The sequence below is a fragment of the Dromiciops gliroides genome, chromosome 2, assembly GCF_019393635.1.
Source record: "Dromiciops gliroides isolate mDroGli1 chromosome 2, mDroGli1.pri, whole genome shotgun sequence".
NCBI lineage: Eukaryota > Metazoa > Chordata > Mammalia > Microbiotheria > Microbiotheriidae > Dromiciops > Dromiciops gliroides.
In genome coordinates this window covers 647,177,076-647,190,219 of record NC_057862.1, presented here as the reverse complement: position 1 = coordinate 647,190,219, position 13,144 = coordinate 647,177,076, and the positions used below count along the sequence as shown (strand labels likewise).

Here is a 13,144-nt window from a genome sequence, read left to right as displayed (position 1 = left end):
AATAAGCAAAGTAAAGTACGGACCAGGGAAGCACAAAACTGTCCTGGGGGTGGAGAAGTGGACTGAGGAAGAGGTGACATGGATCTTTAAAGGTATAAATACAAAACAAATCAAGAGGCATTAACCTGGGGGGTCTGCAAAGTAGGATGGAAAACCATTCCATCTTTATTTTCTCTAACCTCTTACTAAAAGTTAGCATTTCCTTCAACTGTGAATGAAGGCCACGAAACATGATACTGAGAAAGGGTCTGTGGGCTTCACCAGACTTCCAGAAGGGTCCAGGACACAAAGAAGGGCAAGACAACCTGAAATACAGATAGCCCTTGTCTCCCCCAAAGAATGGAAGCCCTTGGAGGGCAGGGCTGGATTCTTTTTGGACTTCCCATCCCCTATACCTGGTCCATGGTACTTAGTAAATACGTTACTCAATTGGTTAACATGGAAGAAGTGAATTTCTCTTCTCTGCACCCCCGCCCCAAACTTTACTATGCCCCTACTATCTCAATACTACATGCAAATATTTATTCTTGGACTTGGCCCCTGAACTACTGCACCTCCCTAGCCCCACCCCCCAAACTCCACTCCCTCTGCCAGCTCCCCACCCAGCCTCCTTGTAGTGGGGAGATAGCACTTTCTGGGTTGCTCTGCTTGGGATATGTCTGCTTGGGGGGGGGGGAACGGACTACATTTCAGATCACAAAAAGGTCAGAGATTTTTCCATCCATCAGCAAGGCGATCTATGAATGGGGGCTACTCATCATAGAACCATGGGATGGAAGGGCTGGAGACCACCTCGTCCCATCCCAAGTGAAGGGAGTAAGAAGCTAAGGTCAGACCTGACAATGGGATGCGATTTGCCTATGGCCGTGAAGCTATTGAATGGCAGCCATGGAGTCGAAGCCAATCCAAACCAATAAAGATTTGTTAATGACTTATTACTCTATGGGGGAGGTGCCAAAGACAAGGCATCAACCATCCATCTCTTCAGTTTGTTTACCTTCTATTGGAGACAAACAGCATGCACAGAGTGGGTATCAACAGGATCGTTTGAGGAGGAAGAGAACAGTTATGAGTGGGAGGCTCAAGAAAGACTTGACTCGGGTGGGGCATCAGCTGAACCTTGAAGGAAGGGTCTGAGGATTCTAGGAGGTGTGGGGGAGGGGAACCACTCTGTGGAAATGGAAGTGGAAGTGTAGTCCATCCTGAGGCCCATGTTAAGAGCTACATGGATACCCAACTTTACCATTTACTGAGTGTTTTTCATACACTACAAAAGCCCTAGCGCTCTCAAACCCACATCTAGAAGCCAAGAAGAAGTAAGCCCTGGCATTATGCCCATGGATCTCTGGTACTTTCCAAAGGTGGGATGGGAGGATTTAGATTTGGGGAGAGTTTGGGGGTGGGGGTGGGAGAAACTAGGTCATCTAGGGAATCGTCTCTGATCATAGAATTTAGAGCTACATGAGATCATGCAGTCTAAGAGTTCCAAAGCTAGGGTTTGTCTGTAAACCATAAAATAAAAATAAAAAACTGATATCATCCTATTTCAATATAATGTTTCCTTTGTGATCCTTTGTATTTTATGCACTCAAAAAAACGATTCCGGGAAGTGGTCCATCGGCTTCACCAGCCTGCCCAAGGGGTCCAGGACATGAGAAAAGTTAAAAACCTCTGATCTGATTTTACAGATCAGGACACCAAGACCCAGAGAGATGAAGGGACTACCTGACATGAAATGAGCAGTAAGCAGCAGAACTGTAATCAGAACCCAAATCCAGAGCTCTCGCTCTTATATCACAATGAAAGTCGCTGGCTTAGACCAAGATGGAGAGATTCTGTCCCCTGGACACAAACCCACCAGAGGCCAGCAGTGGGCACCAAAGGGAGCTCAGGCCAAAAGCACAAGGAGGACCTAAGTGCCCAAACCGAGCAACTGGGCTAGGAGGTTGTGTGATACCAATCGACCAGGCAACAGCTGCCTCCACAGAGAGTCATGTCGATGGCAGATAGGCACGGCCCGGAGTATTATTCACGGGCCCGTCAAACTCAGGGAACGTCTGGTTGGCATAGAAACAGGAGATAAGTGGTACAATTAATGGCATCACATTCCGGTTCCTCCGTTCTTCCCCAACTGACCCATTTAAATCTCCAGCAATGCTCCAGTGCCACCCCTTGGCTCTGGCAGAGTGACCTCTGTGGAAAGGCTGAGGTTGCCAAACGAAGTAGTGGGGCAGAGACAAGAGCAGCTGAGCAGCCTTTGGCGAGGGGCAGCACGGAGATGCTGGTGGCTGGTGCCAGCAGGCCAAGAGCCCAACAGTCACCAAAGCCCCAAATTAGATGTTGTCATGCATTCAGGAGGGAGGCCCGTCTCTGGTCAGGCCATATCCATGACAGGCCAAAGGCTCCCTGTCATCTCTCAGTGACTCTTTCAAGGTTAGCTTAGCCCAAGTTCAACCAGAAACAGTAATGGGTGATATTCAAAGAGCCTGTATTTGAAAGAGGAAAAGGAGTATGATGGAAGGAACACTGGTTCAGGAAGCAGGGGATCTGGGTTCATATCTTGCCTCTAATATTAACTCCCTGTCTGTCCTTGGAAACATCATTCACACTCCTTGGGCCTCAATTTCCTCATGTGACAAAATGAGATCTCTTCTAAGCTCTGGATCTGTATCCCTACGAACTAGATTTATGTGTAAGAGGCTGCTGTCATTTTTCCAAGTCATTGTGAAAGAACTATTGCTAGCCACTTAAAGCTCCTACTTCAGTAACCACCCCCTTGCCCAGATTGTGTGTCTCCCCTACCCCTCAACCCCCCTCCCACACCCCACACCCCAACCCTGACCCCATCAGGTCTCTCTGCAGAAATAAAAACACCTGGACAATAAAGTAAAGAAAGAAGTTCAGAAAATTTGTTCTTCTATTTAAAAAAAAGTTGGTCCCGACCCTGTAACTTGATGTCACCCCTTAACAAGTATACAAAAAGAGATCTCAGACAGGGCATCAGAGTATTGGATCAATGGAAAAAACACTGGCTCTGGAGATGAAGCCACAGAATCTCAGCTCAAAGACCCACAGGAGAGGTCTAAGATGTCTGGTCCAGCCCCTTGCCCTGGAGATGAATCCTTCCTATTCCAATGGCTCCAAGCGAAAGGGAGCTCCCTCCCTCCCCTTCCCTCCTCCTCCCCCCTCCCTCACTTCCTAGGCAGCTCATTCTGGAGCTGAGTCCCACTAGCAGTTAGAAATCACTTCCTTCCTTAGACTGACTGAGCTAGAATCTGTCTTCCATTAGTCCTGGCCCTACTCTCTGCAGCTCTACAGCCGAGTCCTGGGTCGCCTCTGCACATGCTTGAACATGGTTATCATGCCCACACAAGATCCCTGTCCTCTCTATCCCTGCAGTCCCACTGATGGGCAGCCTAAGCCCTGGAGCAGAGGTTAATCTCACCAAAGGCAGCACAGGTTTGATCCCTGGCCTGACTCCTGTGGGCCAGGAGGTTTTGCTGTGTTCCACTGCCCTTCACCCCTCTCACACACACACACACACACACACACACACACACACACACACACACACACACACCCCTATATGCACACACATATGTATATGCATACACACACACACACACACACACACTCTCTCTCTCTCTCTCTCTCTCAAAACAATTTCATTTTTATTCTTCACAGGATTGGGTTTATTGCAGGACTGCTGGGGAGACCTAGGCTAGGGAGGTGGAGGAGGATGAAAAGAAGCCCCAGGCCTCAAAGCTGCCCCCCACCCCCCATCAATCGCCAGGGCAGAGAAGGCAACTCTAAGGTCGAGAGTGGAGGGCACTTTCTCTTTCCATGGAAGATCCCTTTGTTCATTTTCATCAACCCCCCCCCCCCAACCAGCCAGTGGGAGAGGCAGCTGGTCTCTGGGCTAATGGCACTTGACCCTCACTTCCCTCTTCCATGACTTGGCCCTAAGTTTGGCGGTGTTGGGAGTCACCCGTGAGCTCCCATGACCACTGCAGGGAAGGAGATGGCTTTGAAAATGCTTCTGAGGGTTGCTTGATTTGAATTATTACTCATACAATCAAATTTTGAAGGCGTATGTGTGAATGGGGGGTTGAGGAGGAAGAATGCCCTTTTCTAAACCACCTAATAGGTAGTTGGGCCCTAAGCAGCCATCATAGTGAGATTATGAAAAGAGCATGGAGGGGGCAGCTAGGTGGCACAGTGGATAAAGCACCGGCCCTGGATTCAGGAGGACCTGAGTTCAAATCTGACCTCAGACACTTGACACTTACTAGCTGTGTGACCCTGGGCAAGTCACTTAACCCTCACTGCCCTGGGGGGGGGGGGGGAAGGAATAGTTGAAAAGAGCATGGAACTGGGAGTCAGGAACCAGACACTGGACCTGGCCCATAGTAGGTGTTTGATGAAGAATGAATGAATGGATAAATGAATGAATGGATGGATGGATGGATGGATGGATGGATGGATGGATGGATGGATGGATGGATGGATGGATGGATGGACAAACAAATGAACAAACGAATAAATGAATACTGAGTTCTGGCCTGATTCTGCTACTACCTAGCTATGTGACCTTGGCCAAGTCCTTTCTCTTTTTGCGGGTTTGTCTTTCCATCTTATAAAATGATGTGGTTGGCTTAGATGACCACTGAGGACCCTCCTAATTCTCCAGTTCTGTGCCTCCAGTGACCAATGGCTACAAAGGTCCCTCTCCCTACCTCTAAAGGTCTGTGATTCCAGATTTTTTTCCTTCCTTTTTTTTTTTTTGATGGGGACCAACAGCTGGCAAAGTTTACTTACAGTGAATGAAAAGAGTAAAAGTTTTATAAAAATGGATGTTAAGGGGCAGCTAGGTGGCACAGTAGATAAAGCACCAGCCCTGGATTCAGGAGGACCTGAGTTCAAATCAGGCCTCAGACACTTGGCACTTACTAGCTGTGTGACCCTGGGCAAGTCACTTAACCCTCACTGCCTCACCAAAAAAAAAAAAGTTAAAAATTGTTTTTACATGTAATAGGGAAAAATAAAAATATTATTTAAAAGAAAAAAATCAGTAAAGACAGCTTATAAAATTCAATGGGTCATGAGAAGGGAGCTGGGACCCCAGGGTCTCTCTCTGGAAGTCAGAGTTTATTCATTCAGCAAACATTTATTAAATCTACTATGTGCTGAAAATAAAATTGAAATGAATTTTTTAAAAAAAGAGTTCAACATGTTCCAGGAACAGGGAGGAGTTGGCTTCTATGAGCCCATATTTTATTGGGGGCAGGGTAGGGGGAAACATGTACGCAGAAAAATAAATACAAAATATATACCCACTGGATACAAAATAATCTCTGAAGAGAGGGCACTGGGGCCACTCGGGTGGCACAGTGGGGACAGCACCAATCCTGAAGTCAGGAGGACCTGAGTTCAAATTCGGCCTCAGACACTAGTTGTGTGACCCTGGGCAAGTCACTTAACCCCAACTGCCTCAGAGAGAGAGGGAGAGCACTAACTTCAGAATGGGCTTTCTCCAGAAGGTTATACTAGAAATTAAGCTTTAAAGGAAATGAAGGAATATAAGAGGAGCAGGGAACCTGGAAAGGTAAGTTAGAGCCAGACCGTGAAAGGATTCAAACGACAAAGAGCTTCTATTTTATCTTTGAGGCAAGAAAGAGCCACAGCAGATTCCTGAGTGAGGAAGTGACAATGTCAGCATCATGCTTTGGGGAGATCACTTTAGTAGAGTGGTGGACTGGAAAGGGGAGAGGCAAGAATTGGGGGGATTAGAAGGCCATAGCAATAGTTGTGGCAAGAGAGGATGAGGGCTTGAGCCAGAGTGACTTGAATAGAAAGGGATGAGTCTGAGAAGCATGAAGGGGATAGAATTAGCAAAACTCAATGCCTTTTTATTTGGGGGGGGGGCAGGAAGGGTCAGAGTAGGGGGATAGACTTGAGGTTGCCAGAGAACTCTGGGAGCCCAAAAAAATTATCATCCTCTTCTTCAAAAGAAACAGTCACTTTGAGCACAGCTGGGACCCCCCTACAGGAAGTGCCCCCAATTCATTTGGGGAACATGAATGAGGCCCTTGAAAAGATTATTGCCAGATATCCTTAGAGAGACCAGTGGAGATGTCAATGGAGACTGCATCTGGCTATTTGTTGCTGCTGTTCAGTCATGCCCTACTCTTCATGACCTCATTTGGGGCTTTTCTTGGCAAAGATACTGGAGTGGTTTTGCTATTGTCTTCTCCAGCTCACTTTACAGATGAGGAAACCGAGGCAAACAGGGTGAAGTGGCTTGTCCAGGGTCACACGACTAATAATTGTCTGAGGCCAGACTTGAACTTGGGTCTTCCTGATTTCAGGCCTGATACTCTATCCACTGAGCTGCCTAACGGCCCCTGGATTTGGGGATACCAAAGACGAAAACCTTTGATTTCTAGAAGTTTCTGGTAAATGTACCTTCCAGGGTTACCTAACTTTCTCTCTCCCCCAACACAATAAATTCCAGACTCTGGAAGGAGAATGGAAGTGTTTTTGACGAGCAAATAGAATAATGATGTAAAAACAACTCACACACACACACACACACACACACACACACACACACACACATTCTTGCACTAAAGGTGCCTCACATATATCCATCAGCTCACCTGAACCCCACAGTGGCCCACTGAGGTAAGTGCCTGCTTTCTAAATGAGTCAGATCTCTCCGAAGCTCTCTATCTACTATGAACGTCAGAGAGGGGAAGACCTCTGGGATACAGATTGTCAATGCTGGGCTAAGAGAGCATTTATCGAACCCTCTTCATTTTAGAAGCAGATACAGAGGGTCAGAGGTATCCATTAACTCTCTGGCAGACACAGAACAAATGAGTGGCTGGACTGGGCCTAGAACCTTGGGGTTTCCTGTCTCTAGTTGGCCCATAAATAGAGTAGAGAAACATCATCAAGGAGGAGGACCAGATAAAGGGCTAGCCCTGAAGTCAAGAAGAGATGGGCTCCAGACCCACTGCTCACATAGGATGGCTTGCGTGAGACTGAGCAGGCCTCTTGCCCTTGGTGCCCAGGTTATTCTTTTTGGAGAACTGGGGAAGAGGGCCAGTGGCCGAGGGAGCTGTCTCACAGGCTGTTGAGATGTAATTGTTGGGGGAACAAGGGGGATCCAATCAATGAAGTCACTGGTGGGACCTCCCCAAATGGCCTAAAGTCTGAGAATCCGATCCATGCTCCTTTAATGATTCAGAAAGCGCTTCAGGAACCTTAGCTACATCATACATCATTTTGAACAGTTTATCTTATGGGACTAGGCCAATAAAAGAGCTCACCCCTATATGCAGGCCTCTACTCCTGCTGAAATACTCCCCCTCACCCCCCAAAAAAATCCCACTGAAGTAGGTTGTACAAGTTCAACGATCCCCATTTTTCCAATGACTTGTCTTGGTCACCCAGCTGGATGCAGGGGACTAGAAGCCAAGTCTCTGCCAACCAGAGGCTCTTCTTTGGACGACCCTATAGTGGCAGAGAACAGTGCTAGGAGGCTAAAGTTTGAATAAGAAGTCAGCCGGCCCACAGGGAGCTTAGAAATCTTTAGGTTTTTCTAGGGTGGGGTTTGGAGGGAAGGAGGAAAGTGCTACTTAACAAAGAATTCCAACAAATACAACCAGTGCTACTTTCCAAAACAGTAGAAAGTCAAGAAATAACAAACTCCTTGGGGGGGTGGAGGCAAGGAGAGGGAAGCAGAAAACCCACAGTGACTGAACTTTAGTAACAAGCAGCACCCAGCCCAACCTAGGTGTAGATAATTTTAAAGACTCAAATACAATCTCCTCTCCCCCACTCTCAAAAAAACCAAACCAAAACAAAAAACACCCCAATCCAGAGAACAACTGACAACTACCTCCCTCTTACTGAGGACTGAAGAAACAGGGATCACACTATCTCACACCATCTCATAGGAATGAGAGGAGATCTGTTTTAAAAGACGCTGTTATTTTCACCAAACATTTCCTTCACTCAGCAAATAATCATGAAAAGTCAGCTTTCTTCCCTTTTAATGGGTTTGTACCACCTGGACCTAATTAAAAAGAAAGCCGCAGAGAACCAGTTTCTTTTCAATGACATGGATTTTGCCAAGTTTGGGTGAAAAAAAAATTAAATAAAACAAAATAAATAAATAAATAAATGCCCTGGCCTGGCAGTCTGGCCTACTTTCTGGCCAGCCCCTTTTCCTTTTCCCCTTCCCTTCCGCTCCCCCCCCCCCCATCAGATAATTAAAAGGCTTGCATTAATCACATTTGCAATGGAACAAATTGTTGGAGCCCCCTTACCCCACCCCCCTCGACTTTGCTTTTCACTGTTTGTTATTATAGGCGAATCCTGCTCCAGTCTGGTGGGTAGAGATAAGCACCCCTTATCTGGCTTGGCAATCTTTATCAGCCTGGAGATCAGGCCCCAGCGCTTATCAGGAATTCACATCTACTGTAGCTGAAACTAGAACCGAAAGGAAAAACAGGCAGGCAGAAACGTCCTCAAACTACTGGGAGACTCTTCAGTTCTATGCTCTTTTTTTTTAAATGAAGGGGGGGTTGGGGGGGGGAGTAGAGGTGTTTAAGGCACCCAATGAGCTCCCATCAGTTGGGGATCAGTCTCCCCCTATCTGTTCCTCCATCTCAAGAGTCCCAACTCTTTCTGAACTGCCGGCTCACAGCTGCTTGGAGCTTTCTCACTTTGTGTGGGGGCCCCAGCTCCCATGTTTGAAGTTAATAAACAGAATAGGCTATCGACGCTGTGATCGGTTCCCTTGCTTATCTGCTGGGCACATCTATCTCAGAGCAGAACAAAAGAGAGAGAGAAAGAGGCAGCTGCATCTGGAGGGGGGTAAGAGGGTGGGGTGGGTGTTTTCCTAAGGCTTTGATGGGGAGGGGGGCATGAGGAATTGAGGGCAGAGGGAGGGACAGTAGCCTTTACCACCCAGGAAATCAACCTCATTTACTTATCATTTTCCTCCAATCTAAGGAGCAGCAAAGGACCAAATCCACCAAGGGGGTGGGAGCTGGGGGTGGGGGGTGGGGTGGGGAAGGAGGAGAGATCTAGCCAAGAGATTGCCTTTGAAATACAGGAAGGGCCAGAAATTGTTGGCCATTCCATCACCGCCCAGTCACAATCTCCTTATCCATCTTAACTCAGTCCACAATCGAACTTGAAGCCAGAACCAACCTAAACAAACAGACACACAAAGGCCAGGGATTCTGATAAGGGGTGGGAGAGTGGGGGAAGAGCCCCCTACCTTTTTGTCCTCCCTCCCCCACATTTTGTGCCAGGCTGCCATGTGGTACACTGATGACAGCTGGGGACCCTGGCACAGAAGGACAAGGCCATTGGGCTCCTCATTCCAGGTGGACCTGGCCCAGCCTTCGGATGGTCAGAAGGAAAAAAAACTAATGAGAATTTTACATATTGAATACAATCCAATGTCTCTCCGTCAGTCTTTGTCTCTGTGTGTGTGTCTCTGTCTGCCTTATCAGTTCTGGCAATCACCTTCTAACCTGAGATCTCCCTTTTGAGTCTATCTGAAATTCTCATCAAGTTGAAAAAAAAGGAGGGGGACAAGAACAGAGGCACACAGAGAAGAAGAAAAAAAAACAGAAGAGAGCAGATATGAATCTGTGGGAGGTTTTAATACTCCAGTTGACATGATATAAGTATACTTGCTGTAAACAGGTCGGGTTTGCACATTATAGGAATAGGATCCTGGATCCAGGAGTCCTCCCTTCTCCTGGGTGTGTGGATGGAGGGGGGGTAGACTGAGATCCATAGTCATCTCTGCGCACTTCTCCCCCTTCTGACGGCTGTTGTCTCGCTGACAGAATGGAAAGGGTCCAGGTCGGTTTCGGGCTGATCAGTTTGGGCGATCTGCATCTCTAGGAGATCAATCGGGCTCCCACCTTATCTCCTCCTCCCCATCTCTGCAGAAAGCCGAGGGGCCCAGCGATGGAGCTGAGAGCTCCCCAGCTGTTCTGCTTTCCCACTAACATGCAGCAAGCTGCCCCGGCCGGCCGGCATCGCAATCCATCTTGGGATCACCTTTTACTCCTTATTAAGCATTAAAGCGGCAGACATCTCCCAGGGGTGAAGGGGAGAGGCTGGGAAACAAATGCTTAACAGCGGTTCCCGCAAAGACCCCACGACACTTACCGACCCAGCCCAGCAGTCCGCGGTGCTCAGCACTATTATTAACCCCAACGACCACGTTAATAAGTTATTGTTAGGGTGGGTGCCGGGCTAGTGGGAAGCCAGACCGATTGTGAGGATGCCGGCTTCCTGTCACACACTCATGCACACACAGTGAGCGTGCACTAGCCTCAAACAGACTTTATCAAGAAAAAGATCAGCATTGTTGCCTAGGCAGGGAGCAGCATCTTGGTTGGGTACAAAGCCACCGACCGACCAGCTGCAGCATCAGAACTAACTTCAGCTAATTCGGCTGGAATGGCCTGTCTACAGGCATATCGAAAGGGGGCTCTGATGGCAGCCCACTTTTAGTCGCCCTCTTTACTTATCTCCTGAACAGAGGGGGAGCGGAACTCCCAATCCGGGGTCTTAAAAAAAATAGGCGGGGAATCCGGGTGGGTTTAGGGGAGAACTAAGTATTCCCATGTCTCCCCTCTAGATTGGATCAAGACTTCTCAGCTGAGCCATCGCCCAGTCACTGGCAGGTAGATGCCACTCAAGATGGCAATTATTTCTCTAGGCTGATAAAAGCAACATTTGTTCTAGGGAGGCGTGTTCAAACTATCCCTCCATCTGAGCGTTATCCACAACTTAGATCTACTAGAGGGGGTGGGGATGGGAGGGAGGACCGAAGGGAGGAGTGGGGGGAGAGGAGGGGTTAGAAACAGAAGCAGGTAACCCCTCTTAGTGGAAAAGTTCCAGCAGTTTCATAGAATCCCCCGCCTCCCCACCCTGAATATACAACAGTAATCTCTTTCATCTCTGCTAGACCTGAAATCAGATTCTCCCGGCTTGATCAGCTCGGTTCCCTAGGAGAATGACAACCCAGGGCAACGCTATCAGCAAGAGGGCTTGGAAGGGGGGGGGGGCGTTAGATGGGGGAAGGGGGAGCTGAAATCCATATAAAGCAATGCCTGGTGGTCTCGGTCTGGATTTTATCAAGATACTTTATCAGGGTTTCGCCCGTCCCTCCTTCTAGCTTTCAAAAGCCAACAAGTATGGCAGGTTGAGGGCAGCCAAGGGAAGACCCAGCAGCTGAGGTTACAAGGTTTCCCGAAGAAAAATGAAAAGTGGTCAGATATTTTACAAACCCCCCGCCTCCAGTTAGTCATCGCCACTGACTCTGCATAGCTTATTTTTTAAAGGTCCTAAATAATCATTCTCATTCTCTCTCTCTCTCTCTCTCTCTCTCTCTCTCTCTCTCTCTCTCTCTCTCTCTCTCTCTCTCTCTCTCTCTCATTCTTTCTTAATACAAAGACTGTGAGAGTCAAACTGGGCAGATAAGATCACAATTTCAGCCCGTCCCGACAGAGTGATCTTATCAGGATGGGACTTGCAGAATGGAATATTTTAAACTTTATCTCCACCCAGATCAGAGGCTGCCTTATCTGGCTGAAACATCTCGGTGAAAGCTAGGGGAGGAGGGAGGGAAAGGGAGAGACCAGTAAACCCACTTAGCACGGCTCAAACTTCCCCTAGTCACAAGTAAAATTAAAAATAATAATCGTCCTCCCTCCCTCTCCCCCCACCCCCCACTCCGCCACCCGCCTCCTCGGACCATACACTACAAGCGGCAGCTCACGTATATACATTTCAGATCTGCCCTATGGAGATTAGATTACATGTCACTGCAAACAGCCAACACTGCAGGAGGCGGCAACAGAGACCGACTACCAAAGGGGTGGCAGTGGGGAGTGGGAGCAGGGAGTAGCTGGGGAAGAGGCTGGGTGAAGGGTGAAGGACGCTCCCAAGGAACGCCAAAATGGCACGGAGGGGGAGGCACGGACTGGACTGGGGGGGGGGCATCAACAATACAGACTTTATCTGGGCAGCTGTCTGCCAGGGAGACACAGATCTCACGGGAAACAGAACCGCCTCTAGTTCGGTCGGGTCCCCCTCCCTCCAGTCGGGTCCACAGACATAGCGGTGCTACCTGGGGCGGGGGGGGGGGTGGGTGTCCCATTGAACAGGGGCATTGGGGACTGCGGGGGGTGGGGCGCTCCGAGCCGGCGGAGGCGGCGGCGGCCGTTCAAGTTCCAGACGGTGAAGGGAGAGAGGAACAGTGGGCAGCAGGCGCAGGGGAGCAGCGGGGGAAGGAGGGGGTACCCCAAGGCTGGCGGCAGCCGCCGCCCCTCCCTCTCCCTCGCTGACGGCTCCTCCTCCTCTCCCCGCGGCGGCGGCCGCCCCTGCCCAAAGTTTGCCACTTACGTTTGATCTGCCGGGGGTTGCTCTGTTTTCTCCTGGACATCTCTCCAGCGATCGGCTCCCTTCCTCCCTCTAACTGCTCGGCCGGCCGCCGGTCGGGGACGGGCTCCGGGCACGCAGGCGGCGGCCGCAGCCTCTCATGCCCGCCGCCGCCGCCGCCGCCGCCGCCGCGCGCTCCCTGCGGCCGGGGAGCTCTCCGGCCGCCGGCCTCGGAACGCGACGGCCCCCGCGGCGCCCCCTCCCCCCTCCCCCCGCCCCCCAATCCCGGCCCGGTGGCTGCGGAACCGCAGAGAGCCGCGGGAGGCGGGAGGCGAGGGGGGGATGCCCCCCCCTGCCCGGCTCGGCGGAGCAGGGCGAGCTGTGGCTGGGGCCGGGCGGACGGGCAAGCCAGGCGGGCTAGCAGGCGGCGGCGGCTCGGGCCGGCGGGCGCTGGGCTGGCGGCTGGGGGAGAGAGCCCCGGCTCCGGCCGCTAGCCGCCGCTCCGCTTCGATTTTCTCAATGGACCCAGCGACGTATCCACCGGGCTGAGCGTTCCACGGCACGGGGAGCGCAGGGGAGGGGGCGGGAAGACAGGACAGGAGAGGGGAGGGGCAGGCCGGGGCGGGGCCCGGCGTCACTCCAGCTCCGGCCAGGCCTGGCTCCGCCCCCCCCCCCGACCGGACTCCCAGGCTCCGCCCAGCGGAGCCCGGCGGGCGCGCTG

General features: G+C 50.4%; 1 protein-coding gene across 1 annotated transcript in view; it reads right to left on the bottom strand.

The window, feature by feature from the left end:
* ZFPM1 (zinc finger protein, FOG family member 1) overlaps positions 1–12,645 on the bottom strand; it is a 196,609-nt gene extending 183,964 nt beyond the window's left edge. Inside the window, exon 1 of the mRNA XM_043989163.1 lies at positions 12,448–12,645. Within this exon, the coding sequence (XP_043845098.1) occupies positions 12,448–12,487 (40 nt within the window). The 5' untranslated portion in view covers positions 12,488–12,645. The remainder of the gene's footprint in view (positions 1–12,447) is intronic.
* Positions 12,646–13,144: the final 499 nt, after the last annotated feature.